The 23,974-nt window shown below is 46.5% G+C and overlaps 1 protein-coding gene across 2 annotated transcripts in view; it reads left to right on the top strand.

Annotated features, from left to right (window-relative positions):
• Window positions 1–23,974, top strand: part of VPS39 (VPS39 subunit of HOPS complex) — a 682,603-nt gene that overhangs the window by 41,446 nt on the left and 617,183 nt on the right. The window contains exon 3 of one of the 2 annotated variants that reach the window (XM_069638818.1): window positions 2,114–2,178. In XM_069638818.1, the coding sequence (XP_069494919.1) occupies window positions 2,114–2,178 (65 nt within the window). Of the gene's footprint in view, window positions 1–2,110; window positions 2,179–23,974 lie in introns of both variants that reach the window. The other variant, XM_069638817.1, reaches the window with a different exon arrangement.

Genomic DNA, 23,974 nt, shown 5'->3' with positions numbered 1-23,974 from the left:
ATCGGGCAGGTTTAATTGTTTTACTTGTTCTTCCCATAAATCATTTATGTTTGTTCTCTCCCTTCTTGTCATAATAGATCTTTTTGCTTATTTCTGAAACAGATTTCCTGGATTTGGTCTAGAGTTAAAAACATTTTTTAAGGTTTTGAGAAAATAAAATTACTTGATTATATCATTTTATGAAGAGGTTTCCTTATAGACGAGTGCATGGTTCTTCTAAAGATTTATTAGGGGACAATTTGGAGAATCCACAGCATTGGTACCATACATTGTAAAACATTTTGTATTGCAGAGGATGGCAGAAGACCTGACAGGCTCTGGTGTCCTCTCGGGCCTTTGCTGGAGTCCTGCTTTGTAAACTGTAGGCCTCAGAATTTGCCACCTGATATCTCCGTGTACGTTTTGTCGTCTTCATTGTTGTCTGCACAGTGACCATGTTAAGTAAGACCTTCAGACCTCACCCAGGGATTGTGACTTGGCTGATCCCACTGGTTCATGGGAAGGAAGCACCATACCTCACTCTTCCTCGGGTCTGTAAAAGCCTACTGTCCCCACATTCCAGGCAGAGCGTTGCTGTCAAAATGGTTCTTGAAAGAGTGCAGTGACCAGTAGATAATTCTTGTGATTCGTCTTGGGGTTGATGTCATTGTCTGCATTTGGTTTGTCATCGGGTTCCAGGAGGAAAGGCTTATATGGCAGATTAGGGGGCTGAGGCTGTAACTCGGCTACCTTTCACAGGTTGCATTCTTTTGGAAGCTACTGAATTGCTGGGAGGCTTCCACATTCATCCTTCACTGGCATTTTTCATTCTTTTCCTCAGGTGTGGATTCAGGATTGAATCCCACTCACTAAGCATAACAGGCCCTATATGCTTTTTGGCAACTCCAACCCTCGTTCTCCAAGTGAGGCATGAACATTTATGCCGACATCTATATCCAACTCACTTGTAGCAACAATGTCTGGCTCTTGCACTCTACACCTGATTTACATAGATGTTCCCTGAAGGGGCCTCATGCCACCCTGTGTACTCACATCTGTATCCCACTAGAATGTAATCAAATCTGCGACCAACCAGTGGAGCCCATGTAGCTGGCTGTGATTTCCGTATGAGTTGGGAGGCAGCTTTCTGAGGCCGTATGTTGTTCTCTCATCCTGCCTTGGAAGCAGTCTCCCCATTCGCATTACAAATGCCACCATTGTTGGCTTTGCTGTCGCTTGTTCTAATTGATTCAATCACAGTAACAACATTTCAAGCACTCAGCGAATGACATTTTTGTTCATATGAAATTACGCCAAGGGTTATGTTGTTAATTACCATGATAACGTAAAGTGATATACAATTGCTGAGTAGTCCATAATTCTCATCAGGGATGTCGGTTGTTGCCGTTATAGTTTCCTTGAGGAGTATTGATTTTGAGGAAAATGTTGACTGATCAATTCAACAGTCTTTCACAAATATTTCCCCACTCAAGCGGTGGTAAAAAGGCATTAGGCCTCATTATGACTCCGGAGGCAGCTCTGCCGGGAAATACTGGCACGGCTGCCGCCGGAGTCATTTTCTTTTTTCTTTTTTTCGCCATCCGGCATTGGGGCTGCTGGTCCCGGTAATTCCTCATTGCCGGGTGCCGGAAAACATTACTCCCCATGCTCATTTGAGACCCATTGGACTCGATGGGAATGAGGAGGACGGATGCACCGGCACCATTCATGAATGGTGCCAGCATCCGCCAAGGTCTGCGAGCGGGTGCTGTTCTGCCCGCCAAGTCAGACCTGGCGGGTGGCAAGGCACCCGCTCGCAGAACTTGTAGTTTGCCGGTCCGGAAACAACAGTACCAGCAAGCTTACCGGTACCGTTGTTTCTGGACCGGCAAATTTGTAATGACCCCCATTGTTTCTGTTGAGTGCACCTTGAGCAATAGTATGACTTCTCCGATTCCAGTAGCGCACTTTTTTGTTTGTGTAGGACTGCATGTTCCATAGACTTCAATACAAAGCTTTTCATTACTCTGTCATATTGCCTCTGGGTCTGCCACCTAAAAATGTGATTTATGACTGCTCTTTTGCAAAGTTTCACTTTCACTAATTTCTCACTTCTTCATTCCGTGATCAGTAGGCTGCAACCAATTTGAAGTGACCCTGGAGAAATCCAACAAGAACTTCTCCAAAAAAATCCAGCAGGTACGTGGTAAATGACTGATCAAGGATAGATACCATTGACCACACAAGACCAGAGTGCTTGGTACAATTTGCATACACAATAGTTCATTGAAAGTGGGGCCCAGCAATGTAGCATGGTTCACTTTATTTAACATGGCTAGCAATGGCACGGAAACACATTGCTCTTCAGGCTGCCTGCATTACCTGTAAGGCAATAACTGCTTGCACACCTGCCTACCTAGATGTAAAACTGTTGCTGTGGTGGGTATCGTTCTTCGAGAAGCGAAGCCATTGCTAGGCTTGAGATGAAACTGGCATGAAAGGAAAAAACGGGGAACCGGCCTCTTGCTATGCACCTGCCTACTGGAACACCATCCGGCTGGCAATTCAGGCTGCACAAACGCGTTTGCAGTTCGAGAGAACCATACTCTTCCATCCATAGCTAGGTGCCATCTAGTCTCCTTGCATTTCCCCTTCACATCCCACCTCTATGACCAGAACATCCAGTGCCATGTATTGTTACCCACCTTGCATCATAGGTTCCCCTCAACAACCTCGTAAGGCCATGTTGCTTTCTAGTAAGGTTTGCACTATATAAAACCCCAAATACAGTATTAAAGATACTATTGAAGTCTGACATTTTGTATTGCAAGCATTCCTCTTTCCCAACCAATTCCTTGAATGAACTTTTCATCTATTAACTTTCCCCTGCTCTCCAAAGCAAACAAGACAAACTATTTGAACTGTATGGATTCCAAGAGCCATTGAAAAGGTGCTGGACCCTGATTCCATCTAAAGAAACAAAATACTAAAAACCTGTAATGTTATGCAAGTGCTAAATTCAGAACCTTACAATATTGTCGGAAATCAAAATTGGTAATGTATGCCAGGAAATCCCAATTGAGTAAATATGATGTGATCTCTGTGGTGTTCAACGGCCAGTACCTCTTGCTGAGAGGTATGTGCTGTGCACATCCTTCGGGGTCTATCTGTTGGAGTCCTGTTGCCTCCGTCTACTTGTTTCTCCTGTAGCCCTAAAATTAATTATTGTGCTCTTTTATGTTTATTAAGCATTATTATGCTCCCCTGCTGCATTACATTAATGTTGTATATTTTAATGTTCTGGAATAGTGCCCTCTTTGCCTGTGATGACTCTGATTGTAGGTTCCAAAGTCCTAATTAAAATGGGTAACCTCCAGACAATGTGTTCAACTGGTGAATGTGATTGCTTTCAAATACCAGGAGAGAATTATCTCTATTCATGGACCGTATCCGAAACCCCCGGTGATGGGCTAAATTGTTTTTGTCATGGTCCAAGGAAATTGTTGGACACATAGATCTGATTAGTCATTTATAACGCCTCTGTTCACAAGTGTTTCTAGGCACGACGAGACAATGATGGGGAAGCAGAAGGAGGACAAAAACAATGATCTTACTAGGCCTTGTGTCATTCAGATCACGCAAGTGTGGGGCAGAGGGAGGGGAGAAGTGCCAGGGGTCGGGGGGGCAGGGAGAAGTGCTGGTAACTCAGTAAGTGCTGCCAGAGGATGGCTCATAAGTGCAGAGAGGAGGGACTGTAGGGTTGCAGATACAGACCCTTAAGTGCTGGGGTAGCCCAGAGGCAGTGCAAGGGCCACTGGACATGGAGGAGCCTGAGCGCAAGTTCAGTGGGTGGCCAGGTGACCAGTGCGCAGAGCAGTCAGGGACATCAGCAGGGGAGAGGAAGAGCGGAAGTGAAAAGAAAGGTCTTGAGTTGCTTCCGGAAGCGGAGGTGGTTCTGCTCAAGTTTGAGAGGGGCAGGGAGGCTGTTCCAGAGAGGCCCCAGCTGAGGAGAGAGATCTGCCCCCCCCCCCACTCTCGGCTTAGAGAAGCGTCTGACCCTCAGACAGTTGGAGGTGTATGTTATGTTATTTTGCATTTGTATAGCGCCTTATGTATCATTGGTATGATCTCAAAGCGCTGGTAGGTTGAACGCCTACAGGAACCGCAGTTCAAGTCAGTTGAAAGAGAGTCGTAAAGTGTGTGGGCGCACCAGGTATGTGTGCAGCTGGTGTGGTTGTTGCTGCTTAGCGGTAGGTGTGGTGCTGAGGAGATCAGTTGAATGTGTTCAGTCTGGAGGGTGGACATCCAGACTGAGTTCTGGCTGCGTTAGGCCTGAGGAGACGCCTAAGCTAGCCGGTATGTGCTATCTAGCTGTGTTTTATTAGGATGATGGGTAGTTTGATAGGTCATGTTAGTAGGAGAACACCTTTACCGAATGTGTCATAGTACGGCTGTGTTCTAGTTGAATGGTGGTGTATAGGCGAGAGTAAGCGTAGTAGTAGTGTGATATTGTGGTAATCAGTAAAGTGTATGCGATTAGGCACACTCGATGATGTTGGGAACACCTTCTAAATTCAACTCTAATACAGTGATGCTATTAGGGCATGCTTTCTAAATTCAGTTTTAACACAGCGGCGCTATTAGGGCACACTTTCTATGTTATCACAGTGATGCTATTACGGCACACTCAATGATGTTGGGAATACCCTCTAAATTCAACATTAACACAGTGATGCTATTAGGGCACGCTTTCTAGATTCAACTTTAACACAGTGACGCTATTAGGGCACATGCTGTTTATCACAATTGTGTCTAAATGTGGTGCATGCTGTTTTTCACAATTCCGTCTGAGTGTGGCACATGCTAACATTCGCAATTCCAACTAGGAGAGGCACATGCTATCGTTCGCAGTTGCATCCAAGTGTGATGCATGCTATTGTTCACAATTCAAGCTAAGAGTGGGACATGCTAACATTGTTACAACTGTGTCAATGTGAGGCTGGCTAATTTTCACTATTGTCTCTGGGAGTGGCACTAGTTAGTAATGCAAGTATGTTAGAATGTTATGCAGGACAACATTTACAGCCCAGCCTTGAATTAGGTTGGTGCTCGGATCTCTCTAGGTGTGCATGGTGTAATTCTTTGGCAGTTTACATTATGGGAATTTAAGGTAGAGGGGTAGGGGCTTTCTTGAGTAGAGTAATTGCTCTACACCCCAACCATGCCACACTTGGAGTGTTGTTGGTTTCTGTTCGCTGCTGGCTTCACTGGCTTCCCCTGCTGACACCTGCAGACACTTTGTGGAGACGCTACTGTAGGAGCCGCCCTTTGCCTTGGGCCCTTAGCCGAAGGGGCTGCCAGGCAGAGGGCTGCCTTAGGTGGGTGGTTTTGACACTTAGGCCCGCCAGTCACGGCACGGTGGGCGGGGAGGGAGGCAGGAGGGACAGGGAACCAGGAAGGCAAGTGGCGGGGAAGGGGGGGGGCAACAAGGAGCTACACAGGGCCTGGGGGCATACATTTCCTTTAAGGATGGGGTCGGGGTGGGAGGGAATTACAGCAAACTCACCTTGGTTCTCCACAGAAATGGAGCGGTGAGCTCGAGAAGGAAGATATCTAAGAAGAGAAAGTTGAAGGTAGTGCGGTCCCAGGTTCCAGAACGCCTTGTGGAAGATGTAAAGGGTCTTGAACTTGCTCCTTGCAGCCACAGGGAGCCAGTGAATAGATTTCAGAGCTGGAGATGCACGATCTCTGGGCTTGAGGCCAAGGACAAGTCTCGCAGTCCTGGTCTGGATAAATTGTAAAGGTTGAAGAATAGATACAATACAAAAAAGCAATCATCCGTAGATAAGTGCACACCCTCCTATTGTTGATTTATATAATTCATGCGTAAAAACACCACATAATTCCTTCCAATGTAATAACCCTATTTAAAGGGTGTATGTTGTAGACAAGAGACAGTATGTCAGATTTCATTTATTTTATTCATTTGATCATACTATAATCATGAAAAACATTTACAAAAAGTCACATCAAATAAATTAATATCACATCTATGAAAAACCAATTCTCAAAACACACATTGTCACACCAACAAAAAAACTCACATCTCGCATATCATTCCTCACGTACTCTTTCATCCCCAAACATACAAAGCCACTCGTACTTGTGCAAAAAAAATGCAATCCTGATAATTCTGTTCTGTCAATCGGAACATCCTATCCATTTGGGTTGATACCTTAAATTGCTCAAAGTGCATAGTTAACAATATTTTAAGAGTAAAAGACAAGATAAATGTTCTAAGGTGGTTGCTCTTGAACACAAATTAATTACCACATTTTATCTGTGTAAACCCAAGTTGGAGCCAACTCTGGGAGGAGTGGGCTCTATGGTGTTGTCGACTCGAGTTTCGGGCAACCAGATCGGCCTATATAATTTCCGTCTGGTGCACCTCATCAGGACATACATAATACGAACAAACAACAATTCTTTATACAAAGACAATTCAAGTTGGTGTAGATTTTACTGTAGTCCAATATTCAAAGGGTAATTTCTTTCGCTTTACAGGGTGCCAAGTTTTTGTAGACCAAATGTGTGTCTCTAAAGACCACCACAGTGTGTTGACTTCATGCAATGTTGACAGGGCTGCACCAGGGACAAAGTTCCTTCTTGGTTGAGACGTTATTAAATCTTGCAGATATAAACCTATTTCGCAGAAATATTATTTTCTCCCAGCCAGGTTAAATACAGGACGGCTGGTTTAGGGGGTTGGGACCATTGACGCGTCGTCCCTGTGTCCTCGACATAATTGGGGTATTCGAGATAGTTAGTGTCTCACACCAACAATGTTCGTAAACACTTCATTCGTGGTGTTCGACGTTTGCTGCATCCGACACCTGCAGCGTTAGTGTTCAGCCAAAATGAGGACCTCCATCATCCCATAAAACTGCGGGAAATCAAAGTCCAATTCCTTGAAGCCTCCATCTGCAACACTGCTGCCGCTGCAAAACCCATGATGGAAGTACACGCCGGCCACACAAATGGAACACACTAGCCGAAATGTCCTGTCCATCTGACTCTGTCGAATGTCCACGTCTCCCTCGGGTACAGTTCTCGGCAAGTTCCTCACCTTCCCAGCAGACCTCCCAACGAATACTACACCAGACTTCGCTGGCTCCGCTGTTTGTTTACAGTCCATCAGAAGAGTAGAGACAGGCAGATTTAGAAAGGCTGTTGCAATAGTCCATCCTAGAGAGGACTGGGGCTCTGGAGACTTTGAGCTTCTAGGGGAAAGTGAGAAAAGACAGAATACCTCTGAGGACGTGCAGCTGATAGTGTGACTTCTTAGAGACGTTGGAGATGTGTGGAGTTGAGGAGGACACCTAGGTTCTTAGCCTCACAGAAAGGAGCATCCCATCGACCTTCCCATCTTAGAATGTGAATGTCCTATGGGTAAACGGGGGGCCATTTTCTTTAGGGGGGTGTATATGCGTCTAAAGGAAGATTTTCTTACACAATCTCCTTAGTCGGAGTCATTATTTTTATGAAGACTCCTCCCAGCCCTGTTCAGAGAGTGAAAAGACCTTTCTAATCCTGGACGTACAGGCTCCTTTTAAGCTTTCCCTTGCATAGCCAGGTTAGTGGGGCGGAGAATGAAATTCAGAAGGGTTCTAGCAGTGCTCTCTCGTCCTGACCCTTTTGGTTGGTGTGATTCGGAAAGTAAAGGATCAGGACTCCTCAGGGTATGAATTTTGAAAGTATGTACCCAGGTGTACCTTGGGGCTAGTATCTGCTGAACAGGGATTGTATCTCTCAAAGGAATCCATGGGAGGGACGGAATGGTTTCTGATTGGCAGATCATGGTACTGGGTCGGATACTGCAATCCGCCCCCCTTCACTGCATGTGTAATACTGAATGTTCAAGTTATGACCTTTCCGGTAGCTTTTAATTTACCAGGAAACCACACCTAGGGGATTCTGCCCTATCTTTAATATTGTAGCTATAGCAGCTTTAAAATCCGTATTGGCTCAATCAGTCTGAAGCAGATTATTCTCTATCATTCATACATATGAGAGACCAACTCCTGGCTCAGTTGTATACATATCCCGAGGTAGTGATAGCCAAACGTGGTACCCAGAGGATATATTTGACATTGGGCCTTGCCAGTAACCCTAACTGGTAATAGCCTAATCTTTTGAAGACTGAAAAGACTCATTTTCAAAAAGGTTACTTACTAACAGAAGGTAAAGCATTTGTTTTGTGACCCCTTGGTGTAGCCATTCATTTATTGTGTGCTCCCTGCCCTCCTCGTCCCCCAACAGTGGCCTTTGGGTGTTCAGACATGGCTAGTACTATGTGAGCCAGGGAGAGCTTAAGGGAATCCCTTCTACCTAGTGTCACTTCCCCACCCATAGCACTGGGCTAGAGAACGTGTGCAGCACCCTTTCTAATTCTCTGTTGTGCTCTTATGTAAGTCGTTCATGTAGGATCTGAAAATTGACGCTGTCCATTTCCTGGGAGGGAGGGCATATCTGGTCAGATTTTGATTGCAAATAAAAAATGTGTTTTCGAATAAAATGGCCATTTTAATTGCTTCCAAAAATACTTTCCTGGATTATCACATAATGGAGCCATTTAAGCATCTAGTTGCCACAACTAATATACATTTTGTTTAATTTAGTATCATTAAAGTGCGCAAGAGATTTTTGTGGAAACAAACAAAAAAGTGACATTAAACTGTGCAGTGTTGAAATGATCTATTCTGCGCTCACATTACACGGTGAAAGTTTTTGTTTCTTGCCTTTTGAAACCCAACCCACCGTAATGTAGATTGTTTGATGAACATATCCCAATGCTCCAATCACAGGAATGTCAAGTACACACCGAAAATTCCCTACAAGGGTGAAAAGCATATAGTTGTTGCATCCTTGAGAGGTGTCGGTCTTGGGCTCGTAAAGCTGTGTATAAAATGATGCTGTCCTACACGACAATGACATTCACGTCATATAGAACAGGGGTTGCAACCTTTGGCTCTCCAGTTGTTTTGGGGATGCAATTCCCATAATCCGTAACCAGCATAGTCAATATCCAGCTATCATGGGAATTGTAGTCTGAAACCTGTAGAGAGCCAAAGGCTGCAGAACCCTGACATAGAACAAAAATGCAAGCATTTCATTTAATGGCTGCATACCCGTAGTACTTTGCTCTGTGCTTCTGTTCTGGGGGTGAACTTCCCAGTATGGCTACTAGTTGGCGCTGGCACGGTTGTGGTTTCTCTATCCTACTCCTATTTTCGTTTCAAATGTTTTGAACTACATATTCTACAAATATTTCTGAAATGTACACCATTACTGTTAGTTAAAAGGTTATCGTAACAGGTATATTCTATTACGGTTTTCCTGTCCTACAGTAAAGTAAGATTGGGTTACCTGTACTCCTGTTGACCTCTTAGAATGATGGGCATTTTGTACCTTTTTTTTGTTTTCTTTTTCTCCTGGATCTGTCCATGATCTGCATATATCTGGGTTCTGCTGCATTTTAAACTCTTGGTTACGAATGAATGGATGCTTGTTTCCAGCCAGTGTGCATTTAATCAAACTACGCTGCATGTTAACCACATTAAATTGATGATATGATGTAGTGAGGATCAGTGTCTCAAAATGGGTCAAATGCTTGATTAAACATTTTTTTTTTTCATCACAAAATGTGACGCCAACACTTTATCTGCGAGATAAAATCAAAAGGAAAACATTAAATGGTAGACCATAAAAAGTTACAAAAAATAAAATCGTATAAAATGTCAAACAAAAATAATACCTTCTTACTCTGCTATGGTGCCAGTGGTGTATTTAGGCTTCCTGCTGCCCTAGGCCCAAATAAGTGCATTCGCCCCCCCCTTTTCCCCCAACATTACTCCACCTTCACCAGACTCTGCACCTTCAACAAACTCTGTCCGCGTTGTCCAAACTACACCCCTTCAGCCCCATTTTGTCTCCCATTTTGGCTCAATAACATAAGGACATTTTTTAAGGTTAAATGGATTAGAAAGGTATTGCTTCTTCTCTATTAATTCAAGCCAGTCACCTTCTATGTTATGTTAGTTGAACAAGTGTTTTCAGATCTATGCTACCCATTATTTGGAGAAGGCAGTGTTTTCTACAGTTGCATGCACTAGAGGTCATTGTTAAGCTAATTGTCTACGTTTGGTTAGGTTCGAAAAAGCAATCTTTTAGAGGAAGTGATAAGAACATAAAGATGTCTTCCAACTGGACAGAAGTGGGAGAAGGATGGAATTATAATTTTGGTTTCAATGCTAATATCTGCTTTCTCTCACAAATTGCCTGCTATCACTCTGAGAAGCACCTAGACTGGGCTGTAAAATTAATGCAACATAACCAAAGTTCTACATCCGGTCTTGTTAAATGGTAGAGTTTACATATTTATTTATTGTTTGCTTGTTAGGCACTTATACAGGAAATAAATTCTGTTTTAAAAGCGCTCAAGGGGCAGCAGGGAGGGAACATGGGATAGCAGTACAATTAAATACAAAACATACAGAGGGGGAAGGTACGGCCAAACCTACTATGCCTTGTGAGTATTCAAAACGTGCAAGTGCAGGACGGGAGAGGGCAGTGGGGTAAGTGCTGTGGTGTCCGTGGTCGAAGAGTGAGCCGCAGATGAAGTGCAAGGTATGGTAAGTGCTATGCAGCCAGGAGCCGCGTTGGGTGGAAAGTGTTAATCTCCAGTCCGGAGGGTGTGCCTTGGCAAGTGCTGAGGAAGACAGATGCTGGGGAGATTGGGTGTGAGTGGTCAGAGGACCAGATGATGCATAAGGGTCCAAGACACCAATCACAGCAACTATGGGATTTTTTATTTTTTGTAACTTTATTTTTGGTTTTTCAACAACAACAAATTACATTGCACTGCAAAAACTGCGCTAGTGGTTCCGGTCTCCCTCCCTGCCCTCCCCCCTGTGATTTGAGCATGAGTTATTCATAGCATGTATGTATGATTGTCTTGATACATTCATAGCAAGTAGCGGATTGTAGGCTTGTGTGTCACAGGACTGTGACTTGGGGTGCTGCAGCGAAGGTCAGTCTGGCAAGGTCCGCATGTAGCTGATGTAGGGACCCCATATGTCTGGTGGTCAAGCGTGTAAGGGCAGTGTTTTGATGAAGTTTGCATTCATATCGTAGCAGGACGTTCTGTCCTGCAGCCATCTTTGCACTGTGGGAGGTTGTCCTCTCGCCATGTCATGGCTATGAGTCGTCGTGCCAATATTAGTAGTAGCCCAGCCAGTCTCCACGCCGAGGTTTGTAGTTGCCTGGTGCACCCCAGTAATGCCACCGTGGGACATTGTTTAATTTGTTCACCGACTATTGCTGAGATTTTGTCTAGTACTTCTCCCCAGAATCTACTAATTTTCGGGCATGTCCAGGCCAGATGTAGGAAGTCCGCCAGGGACATGTTACACCTCTCGCAATTAGCTGTGATGGTCGGGTGTTGTCTGTGGAGCCTGGCGGGTGTGTGGTATACTTGGTGAATAAAATTGAAGTGGATCAGTTTGTATCTCAAGTTTAGAGACACTTTTTGCGTCTGTCGCAGTGCATAGCCCCAGTCGTCTCCATAAATCGTGCTTGCAAGTGCTTTTTCCAGCGTTGTCTCAGGACTGTTAATCGACCAGCGGAGATAGACATCAGATCTTTATAAATGTTAGATACAAGCCTGCCCCCCCCTTGTGCTTGGATCACCCCGTGTAAGAGCTGCCATGTGGGTGGTTGAGTAGGGAACAGGGCTTTAAGAGCGTGTTGGAGACCGAAGTAGACAAAGATGTCTAGGGGAGATTCGGCACCCCGCTCCCGAGCCTGTTGGATCGTTAGGAAGCACCCTTCGACAAACCAGTCGGCCAGCGTTACAATCTTTAGCTTGTCTGCCCACTGGAGATATACTTTCTCTGTTGCGAGTGGTATACCCGGTATGCATGTCGCCGGGAGAAGAGGGGAGAATCTGACAGTGATGTTGGCTTTATGTGCTATCTTCCTCCACACCTCGTATGTGGTCTGTACTGCATTCAGGGTTTTTGGAGACACCTGGCGTTCTCCCATGATGAGTGTTCGGAGGAGGTTTAGGGTTGCAAGGGCCCTCTCGATCTGAACATGTGGATGGATGAACTGGGTAGCGTACCAATAGCTCGGGGAATTGTGCTTGTGCCGCCCAATAATACCATTCAAAATCGGGAAACGCTAGGCCGCCTTTGATGATTGGTTGTGTGAGGATCGCATGGGCAACTCTTGCTGGTTTGCTTGCCCATATCAGTTTGAGAATCAGGCCGTGCAGGCGTTGGAAGAAGCCCCCTCGGTGGTATGTTTGCGAACAGGTATAGCAGTGTGGGCAGTACAACAATTTTTACGACGGAAACGCGTCCCTATGGTGTGAGTGGGAGGTGCTTCCACCTCGATATTTTGTCAGTGTCTCCATCACCCTGCCATAGTTATCGTGGAACAGGTCTTCGTAGTTTCTTGATGCCATTAACCCCAGGTATCTAACGCCGGAGAGCTCCCAACTGAGTGTAAAGTTGTCGCTAAGTTTTACACTTCTTTGAGTCAGTGGGAAGATGATTGATTTGCTGTGGTTAATTTTTAGTCCGGAGAACGCTCCAAACTTGAGTATCTCTCTCATCACTGGCTTTAGGTTTGTTGCTGTGTTGTCGACAAAGAGAGCAATGTCGTCGGCGTATAGGGACAGGATCAGTTTGTGCGGTCCTATGGTTAGGCCTTTGTCCATGAATCTGTTTCTGAGGGCTGCTGCCAGTGGCTCCATCGCTAGCGCAAAAAGTATGGCTGATAGGGGACAGTCTTGTATGGTTCCCCTTTTTAGTTCTAAGGGGTCTGGTTTCATTTACCCTAGTGTGATGCTGGTCGAGGGGCGTTTGTAGAGGAGTGCGACTAGACTCAAAGTAGTTCCCCATGCCCAGTTTTTTTTAGCACCGCGAAAAGGTACGGCCACTCGACCGAGTTGAAGGGCTTCTCCGCGTCGAGCAGGACCGCCACTGCTTGTGCCAAGGGGTCCACTGCCTCGATGATGCTGATAAGATGACAGATGCCGAATGTTGTGTTCCTGCCTGGGATTAAACCTGCCTGGTCTGCCAATACCAGTCTTGAGCAGTCGGTTGGTTAGGACTTTGGCGAGGATCTTATTGTCTACGTTTACTAATGATATCTGTCTATATGAGGCACACTTCTCGGGGGGGCTGCCCAGGTTTGTGGAGTAGGATAAGGTTGACTTTGCTGAGTGTGGCGAGAGGCTTTTGTTGATCAGGGCCTCCTTGTACACTGGGATTGGAGCAAGGTACTGGGCGAATGCTTTATAGCATTCTCCCGTCAGGCCGTCTGGGCCTGGCGATTTGGTCCCAGGGAGTTCTTTGACTGACTGCCAGTATCTCCTCAACTGCGATCCGTTTGTTTAGGGATTCTCTGTTCCCCATCTACCCAGAACAATTCAATATCACCTAGATACTCTTGAAGGGTTTATGGGTCATTTTGGGTCTTGGAGCTGTATAGATCGAGGTAGAAAGGTAGAAGGTGCAGAATGCTGCCACTATTTCGCTTTCAGTGTAGACTAGCTTCCTTTGTGGATCGCGGACACAGTCTACCTGTGGGGGGGTCACCTATCTGCCGCCAGCAGCCTTGCCAGGAGAGCGTTGGATTTCTGGCCTTCGCCGTACTGCCATACTTGGTGGCTGTGTGCCAGCGTTACTCCTGAATTTGTGTCTCTTCTCTTATGAGAGCTAATGTTTGTGGGTCTTTTAGCGCGGTGTAGTTTTGTACAAGCTCTTTTAGTCAAGTCTCATTTCACGCCAGCTCCCTCCTAATGGTTTTCAGTATCCATTCTCTTTGGCCATACATATCTGATGTAGCATTTTAGGGTTTCCCACAGGATCCCTTTTGAGGTGGCAGACCCTTGGTTGATGGTGAGGAAGGATTTGATCTCGTCTTGGAGCTCTTGGGCAAACACCTGGTCTTGAAGTGCTCCTGGTTTGAACCTCCAATTATGGCCTTTCTTTTGATCAGCTGCCGGGATGCATTCTAGGGTGACTGGGGAGTGATCGGAGTGTGTTCTCGGAAGAATTAGGCATTTACCCCACTGAAAACCTCCCGAATGGGACACTAATAAATAGTCGAGGTGCGAACTGGATCCATGCACTCTGGAGTGGAACGTGTATTCGCGACATTCTTTATGTTGGAGTCGCCATCTTTCGATCAGGTTATATGTCTCACATATTTCTCGGATTTGGAGGCTTGTTTTAGTGAATGTGCTATTGGCTGAATGTGATTTATCCCATGTGGGGTCTAGAGTGGTATTTAGATCCCCCCACCCCCTCCAAAATGATTGTGGACGCGTCGACTCCTGCCAGGTGTGTCATTCATTACCCAGTTGAATGTGTTGGTGCCGTCGATGTTTGGGCTGTAGGAGTTTATTAGGACCACTTCGTCTTCCATAGCCCTGTGAACCAGCAATGCCCTGCCTTATTCATCTTGTACCACTGATGCCAACTTGAACTTGACATTCCTGTTTTCAGTATGGCCACCCCTCTAGCATAGGATGAGAATGAAGAGTAGTAGCAATGGCAGCCCCACGCGGGGGCCCGTCGACTCTCGGAGGACGGAAGCAGGTGAGTTTCCTGTATAAGGGCAACATCTACTTTGTGTCTCTTGAGGTTGTGGGAGATCCTCCATGCTTTTACTGGGTTATTCCTGCCCCTAATGTTCCATGTTGCTACTTTGAATGTTCAAGGGTTGTTTTATGAGTACGTAGGGTGTTCGAGACAATCTTATGTCTTGGGTGCTAGATGTGTAGATGTTTCTTTTACATGCTGGTGTCTAATGGGGGTGAGGGGGTTGGCCGGTGGTGACCAGGTCCCCGTATGGCGCATTCCTGGAACTTAACCATAACTCCCTTTCCAGTCCACCCCCCCACCCTCCTAGCAGGCAACCCCCATCCTGCCCGTCCAATATACCCACCCACTTAAATGACAACTCTGTAACTGTGCTGTGCACAGGGCACTGGTGGCCAACCAAGTCCGCCGGCTCCCAAGGAGACGGTATGGGCTGTTGCACCTGTACAAATTGCTTAGGCTGGTCAATCAAAACGGTAAATGCTAGGGGTGAGCCAGTGGAACCCCCTCGCTTGTCTGTGTGGATCGTTGTGGTTGAAGTGTGGGGTTTGAGGTTATGGTGCAGTGGATCTCCACATACCTCAGGATTTCAGGTCGGTTCTCTCCTGGCACTGGTCGACCCCCATCAGGTCTTGGGTTGTTGCGAGCTAGTTGGCAGCTAATGTGGTCCAGGTAGCCAATGACTGCTTCGGGCGAGGTAAAGAATTGCGTTTTGCCGGCATGTTGAACCCGCAGTTTAGCCGGGAATAGAATTGAGTATTGATTTGGTTTTCTCTGAGGCGTCTCTTCACTCCAGCGAAGGACCTGCGGGACGCCTGGACAGCTTGCGGAAAGTCTGGATACACTCGGATTTTGTCACCATCGTAATGCAGCTCCCCCTTCTCCCTTGCGAGTTGAGTTGCAGGATTGTATCATGGTCTTTGTAATTGAGTAGCTGCACAATGATGTGGGGCAGGTGTGCCCACGGAACTGGGCGGGTCGCAGGTATTCGATATGCCCATTCAACCACAAAGAAGTGGGATAGAGCACTGTCCCCAAACGGCTCCCTGCACACTGACTTGACAAAATCGTCCATCTTCTGTGGCGATTGCTTCTCTCGCACCTCTGAAAGTCTTATGTTATTGTGGCGATTTCTCTTTTCCAAATCTTCATTCTTAGCAATCGCGGTTCTCATCTGGGATTCTAGTGTGGGGACTCTGCCAGCTAGAGCTGCGCTTCCATCCTCCAGGTCCAACACGTTGTTCTGCAGTGTCTGGTCTGTCCCTGTGCTTGTCAAGACTATGCTATAGTTGATCGACTTTTGAGGACAGGGCGTCCAGTTTTGATTCGAGGTTGCCAATTCCAGCCTTAAGGTCTAGTAGGATTTCACGAATGTCGGTTCCAGGGGCCTGGGCAGCGTCTATGTCCGCTTCCATCATTATCGCCGGGAGTTCGGGGGAAGTTAGAGGTCCAGGGTTTTGTTGGTATATCTAGACCTGAAGTTTCCTCTGCCTCTTATCGGACTTCCCCATGTGTGTGTTAGCTATTGTTAAAGGACTTGGAGAGTCTTGTTTGGGGGAACTATGCCCGGTTGGAGCAGGGGGCTATGACATGTTGTATCAAGGCCTGGAGATCGGGTAGACCAGAGGGCTTGGTTGGTTGGTTGCTCGCTCGTTTGCGGCAGTATGCAAAGTGTCTCGAGGCCGGGTTGTTTATCACCAACGGGCTGACATCCAGATGTGGTGTACCTTGCAGCGCTGGGAGTGGATGGCCCAGGGGGTCGCTTTGTGTTAGTTGTTTCGCTGATTTTATTGCTGAGAGTGGTGTGGATTACAGCCTCACAGCAGCAGTCGGGTCGAGCTAGCAGTGCTTCCCTGACCAGTTCACCTCCAGTGGGGGGAGTTGGGGGTGGTAGCCGCTCCACAAGTTTTTGCTTTAGGTGGATCAGATCCCTCCTCTTGGCGCGCTTTTCCCCACACACTGGTCATCCTGGGCGAGTGGGTGTTCCACACTGACCGGTATACCTGGCTGATGCTGGGGGCTGGGTGTTTAGTGTTCATCATCCATGAGCAGCCTGGGAGAGTGGCCGTGATCTGTCGTGTAGTGAGAGGATCGGGTGGTTTAGGATGAAGGCTTCTGTTGTCCTGCTGGTTATTCTGGGTGGCCACAGTAGATAACAGTTCTGCTCGTTTTATTGGGGCCCTGCTGTATCCAACTAACCCTCTTGGGTCTTGTGGTGTTCGCGCTCAAGATAGCGCACTTGTTGCGTTTTATTGATGCTTGATCGGGGGTGGGGCAGGTTGAAAGTACTCCACTCGCTGCCGCTGGGTCTCCTGTGTCACAGCAGTCGGGGGCCAAGGCTGGGAGAAAGCAGTTAGCCGCCACAGTGGCTCTGAACCTCTAGGATGTCTCGTGGCATGGCTGGACCATGAGCGGGGCAGTGTATTAGGGGTGGACCCCGACGCAGGATGCTGATTGTTTACGGAGGTCCGCTGGGCCATGGATAATGCCTCCGGTGTGTCCGCCTCTCACACCGCTGCTGGTGTCCGAGCTGAGGACTGCAAAAGGCGCCTCGGTGGTGGTAGGCGGGCTGCGGTCACGCCGGAGTCTGGGGCCGGAGGCTGTATGGTGGTGTGGGGTACTGTCCCTGCCAGTCATTCGGCTCGGCCGAAAGAGTCTGCTCTCTGGGGAAGGCGGGAGCCGCTGGGGTTCCAACCCCGCAGACACGGGAGCAGGCGTGCGGCAGCCCGTCTCTGCTGTCAGCAGCGCCAAGATGGGGTCAGGGGAGACAGTGGATGCAGGGGGCAGCAGTCTCTCACCTTGATTCCCCTCAGGTGGCCCGAGTCTGGTGCGCTGGGCCAGCGCCCCTATGTGGGATTCGGGCCAGCTTGGGTGCACAGCTGGGGACGCAGCACGTCCTGAAGGCGGTTCTCCCTCGTCCCTGCACTGCGATGTTGGTCAGCTGTGAGGTGGCCCCATGCCGTGACTCTGATTCTCCGGTGATACACTGCCGCGACAGCGTCTGCACTGGAATGCCGTGGGGCTGCCTCCACCACCCGTCTTGGGGACAGTCGATGGTTGTGTGCTTGTCAGCGGGAAGTCCGGGTGGCAAAGTCATGTTTGGCGCCTCTGGGATGGCTGCCCCTCTGTCACCTCAGTTTCGGCCACAGGCGTGCGCGAGACTACGCGATTAGTTTCACAAGCTTCGGGGCTCCCACACTTCAGAGCGATCACACTGAGGGGGGGGGGGTCTCTGTAGCTCGAGCTGGCTAATCATGGCAGTCTGGTGTTAGCTCACCCCCAGTTGGTGCGCTTTTATCAGGATTTCGGGAGCTCTTCAGAGCTCACAGTGGAGGAGCCATCTTGGTTGGCTCTCTAGCGCCCTCTCAGCAACTGTGGGATTAGCATAGGAAGGAAGAAGGGAAGGAGGAGGAAAAGAGGAGAGTCTTCAGGTGCTTTTGGAACTTTTAGAATGTTCTGCTCCATACACAGCGGGAGGGGGAAGCTGTTCCTGAGGAGGGATCCAGCTGAGGAAAGCGAGCAGCCTCCACTCTATGAAATATATGCAAGTGTTACAGGCACATCAATGTTGAATAAAAAGAACTCAACCCCGGGCGAAATGGAATTAAGGCAAGTTACCTGCTGCAGCCAATGTACCTTCAAATCCCTTGGGCTGGAACACCATTAAAATATGACAAAGTCACAAATGAAATTTGTAAACTCTGCCCGGGCAAAAACACCTTAGTAGGGTAAACACAGTTGTAGAAGATTCTTGGAAATTTTGGCCGTGCATTCTCATGGTGGAGTAATGGATAAGGGCGACCCTGAACGTTCATGTGTGGGAAGAAACAGCATTCCTCGTAGCTGCACAATGCAGGCACCTTTTATACCAAATGCAGTTACACGTACTGTTTACATCATTGCTGTTTGTGCAATTGTTCAAAATACCCAACACTTCAAGAGTGAATTGAGCAATCGATCAGGCTTTCCAGCACAATATTACCTTGGCGAGTGTGGTTTAGACTATGGGTCTTGCCTGCATGCGTTTAAGGTAATCTAACATGTTTGTTAACTCTGTAGATTTGATTGGACTGTACAATACATAGGAACGTTTTGAGATGTGTGGGTATAGATGTCCTACTGTCGTTTGAAGTACTGTTTCACAGTAGAATTCCTACCTTGTATTTAAAATATAATTAATGTAAAGATTACTTATAAGCATCAGTTATGCATTGTGTCACTTACTTTGCAGTTGATTCTCCTGGTAGAACTAGGCATGCATAAGAATGTCATCAAAGACTCATGATAAACCCAGCAGGGATGCCATTTGCGTGCTTAGCACTGACCAGCTTCTGTAAAGATGGCTGAATGGATATCTTTACAGGACCCCTTTACAGCTGTGAAACGGTGTTTAACTTCGGCACACCGTTTTTTTTTCTCACTCTTCTATGGCTTTGGGTATCCTTTCACAGGTTTCTTGATGCACTTGCACATTCAAATTTACTCTTCACCATTTTAACTTGTCTATGATCTATTTCATGCTTGCACCTTTTGGCCGGCCACAGACCTCTGAAATGTGGGGTAGGGGAAGGAAATGAGTGTTTGCGTCTGAAGATCATTTTAGTACCTGCCACCTGTAAGAACTCTATGCTTATATGATATGATAGGTTATTTATAAGGCGCTTAATACCCAGAGGTTTCTAAGCACGGACCCGGGGATCGAACCTGTGGTGCTCCTTGCCATCTTGCTTCCAAGGTGAGCACGTTGCCCCTGAGCTATCCTCCCGAGACACATTCTTGACTTAAGCATAGGCATGGAGTTTAATATTGTAAAAGTATGCATCATTTTTAACCTTTACTTTTCCTGAAGGAAAACGCTAATTTTTGCAACTGTTTTTAAAAAAAGGCATGTCATGTATTTGACTATGAAAGGGATTGCTTTATTTATTTATGCATTTATGTAGCGCACCTAACCCTGAGGCTTCTGGGTGCAATTTTTGACAGTCACAGTGAGGTTACAGCAACAGTGAATTAGAGAACTTCAGTTTCATCATGGACAAATGCAGATACATCGTAGATGCAGGATACGAGTACAAATGTGATAGAAAGTTGTGCAGAGCAGTATGAGTACCCAAAGAGATTTCAACAGGCCCTGTGTTTTAAGATGAGAGTAGGTGCAAGTTACCGCTTGTGTGCGAAGAGCCATGTTTCAGGCTTTTCTAAAGGTCCAGAAGGAAGGTTCAGCTCTTGGTGACAGTGGTATGGTGTTCCAAAGTTTGGCTGCTGCCCCCTCCTTTCTGTCATTGTTTCTCAGAATTGTTATTGTGTGCCTTTTGTAGAGCGCGTTGGTCTGTTAGTTTGGTTTTTAGTGAATTTATTAGCCAGCTATTTAGGAGCTGAATTGGATAGGCATTTGTGCGTCAAGGAGAGAGTTTTGAATGAGATACAATCCTGCACTGGCACCCAGTGGGTGTTCCGTCTTGCCGTGGTACTGTGATTTTTTTTTTTTTTTTTTTGTTTTTTTTTGTTTTTCTTCTGCGGATGTTGAGGACCGCTCCTATGGCATTATTTTGGATGCCCTGCAGTTTTTTTTAGATTGCGGCTGTTCGTGCCCGCATACAGGGCCTTACAGTGGTCTAGTCTGGATAAGATGAGGGCTCTAGCCAAAGGAATGGAACTGTCAGGTGAGATGAAGGGTCTGCAGGCATTAATGAGCTAGAGTTATAAGCTGCTGTGGACGCCATAGCAGTGACTTGTCTAGTTAGCGTGAGGGCAGAGCCGAGGTAAACGCCTTTGGATACTTTGATCGTGATACTGCCAATGGCGAAGGATTTGAAGCGGTCGTCTAGTTTATTCAGTCAGTTTTGCGAGCCAATGCTGAGCAACTCGGTTTTGTCATCGTTTAGGCATAGACTGTGAATAGCCATCCAGGTAATTAGTAATTTGGAGTCAATGTCGTAGGTGCTTGTGATGGGTATGAGGACCTGGGTGTCGTCAGCGTCGTTGGTGTAGGTAACACCCAAGTCATCCAGATGGTCAAATAGAGGTTTTGTAAAGATATTGTAGAGTGTAGGGGAAACGCAGGATCCTTGTGGAACTCCACAGGAGACTGGGGCTGGCTCTGCTGATGCTGTCGGGGTCAATGCTCCCATGGTTCTATTGGAGTGGAAGGATTGTATCCATTGTATAGCTTTGGTTGAGAAGTGGGCAGCCGAGTCAAGGTGTTTGCAGAGTATATTGTGATTGACCAGGTCAAAGGCCGCTGAGAGGTCTAGTAAGAGGAGGAGTGCTAGGTTGCCATTGTCTTTAATCTCGTCCATTTGTATTTTTAGATTTATGAGGGTTGATTCTGTACTGTGTCCAGGCCTAATGCCTGACTGGTGAAGGCCAAGGAGGTTGTTGAATTCTAAATGGTTTTGAATTTGCAAGTAAGCAATGTTAAATGTTTGTGCACCAAATCATGTCTTTGAGACAGGTTTCTTGTGGTGGCACTAATTCACGAAGAATAGAGAAGAGCTTGTTAATTTCAGAATTGGCTTTGGTAATTCTTTCATTGTAGGTGGCACTTTTGGTTTGAAGGATAGCTTGTTTGTAGTTTTTGAAGGAAATGGTAAATCTTTGTTGGATTTGGTGGGGTATTTTTTCCAATTTGTCTCTGCTGTTCTTTTGGTGCTGTGCATCATTTTAAGGTTGGGTGTGTACCATGTGTTGAGGTGGGCAAGTTGGTTGGCTTTGCTCATGCTCAAAGGTGCTCCTTTGTCTACGGCAACTATTAGGCTTAACGCAGTGTATGTGTGTATTGATTAGAAATGACTGTAAAGATAATTTGAAGTGCCCCATAAAAACAATGAAGTTTTGGCTGTTTTGCATATTAAAGATCATTTTGGGAAGATATGAATGACCGAAGCGCTTTATGTCTGTCATATATGTCTGTGAGAGTTGAATGAATGAATCACTAAATACCGAACGCATGCTGGGTTTGGCAAGAGGTTCCTTTTTTATATTTTTTATTTACAACTAAAGTCTCCCAAACAAAACTTTTGGAATATGAAACGGATATACAAGTTTGGCCATCATAGACTTTAGCTGTCAGTGTGGAATGACTGCTAATAGCTTAAAATGACTCGGTGTTGTGGAAAATTGGGTTTATATTTAAAAAATGACAACCAATACATTGAAAATAAACTGCAGTAAAATGCTGCTCCTCTTGCAATCTGCCGCCCTAGGCCTGGGCCTAGCCGGCTTTGCAGTAAATACGTCTGTGTAATAATGGTGCGGTTTTGTCTTTTGTATACATGTTTAATCTGGTGAACTTTATCCACTTGTTAAAACAAGCACGACATATTACCCTACTGAATCCCTGGAACCTTTCTGTGCTTGTCAATGAATGGACCCTGCCTTTTTTGTAGACCTTGCAAATAGTGGGATTTCTTGCACTTGAGGTCTGGGCCAAATAATTTAGCATATTAAAGTATCTTTCAACACAATGTGTTTCAGAATCTTGCTTTGTTCATGTTGAGCTACTGGAGTTTTTAGAGCAATCCTGAGATTTTTTTAAGCATCCTGACGTTTTGTTTTCCTCACTGCAATTTACTCCCAATGGGTCTTGTGGAGTAGATGGTATTGTACTTTGAATGTGACTGTGAAGTCCCTAGCCTGATCTCATTGTGTGGATGGTATGGCTGCCAAGGGTGCTCTGTGCTGCCTCAAGCCATGTGTTTCTGTCCTAAGGTGGCACGCGAACGATCCCTGGTTACCATCACCATACTGCATGCGAGGCCTGGGGCTCATAACATATGCCACCACACTACTGCCCCTTTAAGGGAATTGAGTAACAGTGGCCCTGCACAACCTGCAGCTACTGCATGCTTTGCTCCCTGTATGTGGGTGCAGAAATCCCATATTAATGTGCAAAGAGCCGTACCTGAATTAGGATGGGACAATAATCCAGCGATCCATAATATAAGGCCTCCACTCTCGGAGGGAGTCCACCGTGGGTGCAGGGCCAAGCTGTACCAAGGAGGACTGCCCAAGAGGAGGGACTACCCAGCCCACAGTTTCACATTTGAACCTGAAGCTACCCTCAAGGTTGAGGGCCCACCAGCCAGTTGCTGCATTAGCTGCCTGAAGAGGCATGGCTGAGTTCCCTTATCCCAGAGAGCCACGAAAATCCAGGGCCAGGGCCAGGGTGTTGTAGATGGGACTGCCAAAGAATGTTTGGCTGGTAGCATAGGTGTTTGGATTAGGAGCTGGAGGTTGGTGAGTGTGTTATATAGAAGGTTGGAGGGGAGAGCAAGAGATTGAGCAAGTCCAAAGAGTTTGGTCCAAGAGGCTGGCCAATACTGTATCCTGGGATCTGATCTGGAGGAGAGGCCTAGGAGACTCAAAGGAGGAGCCAAGAGTGCAGTAGCAATAGGCAAGAAATGGGAGAGTGTGGGCCAAACGGAGGGAAATTCGCGAGAAAGGAGTTGAAGCCCTGAGGTACTAAGAAGTTGCGGGGTGCTCTGGGGAGTGAAGAAAGTGGACAAAAGGAGTGAAGGAGTGAAGGGGGGGAGGGGTGTGGCATAGCGGTTGTATAGGCTGAGAACAGAGGGGGAAAGAGTGGTGTTCGGGGAGTAAAGAAAGTAACTGTTGGGTAGAATTTCCATCTTGTGTGATATTCTCCTCACCTAGTGAGTCCACCAGGACTTTTTGCTGGACCATTGATTTTTTTATGACTCTCGAGTGAGTGGGAATCTTTTTTCCTCATTCCCCCATTCTTGTTGTGTACTCTGGCCACCCCTTTTTGGGTTTATTTTGATGGAGTCCGCTTTCCTCCATCTTTTTCTATGGCATCTGTAATTTCCTGTTGTAGCACGCAGCACCTTATGTGCAGTGTTACTGGAAGCTCCTTGAGCTTCCCTCTTTGGTTTTATTTTTATTCCTTGCGAGAACTACTGTTCCCAAAGATAGGAGGGTACTCTTTATCCTACCTACCTTTTTTATGTGAGACCAGCACCCCAACCGTATGTGGAGTGCTGAGAGGACGTTTTGTGTCTTTTATTACTTCTCATGTAACTTTTTAGTTACAGTACCAAATCGATCTGCGTGGCTGGTGGCAGTGGATACTTTTGAAACATACAACGCACACTGCATTCGCAGATGCGGTAAGGCACACATGGGACACCATTGATCCAAAATGGTTCCTGTCTTTTTTTTTTTTTTTTTTTTTTTTTTTTTTTACTACATCTCCCGATGTTTTTTTCTTTCTTGGTTCTTTTTCTGCTGTGCTCAGTTGGGAGGTCCTTATTTGTCTTTTGTCTTCACCGAGATCCCTTTGTGAAGCCTGCCCGACGGCACCAGTG

Source organism: Ambystoma mexicanum, chromosome 14 (assembly GCF_040938575.1).
Source record: "Ambystoma mexicanum isolate Mex_15411 chromosome 14, UKY_AmexF1_1, whole genome shotgun sequence".
Taxonomy (NCBI): Eukaryota; Metazoa; Chordata; class Amphibia; order Caudata; family Ambystomatidae; genus Ambystoma; species Ambystoma mexicanum.
Note: the sequence above shows the minus strand (reverse complement) of the source record. Positions and strands in the feature narration are given on the sequence as shown.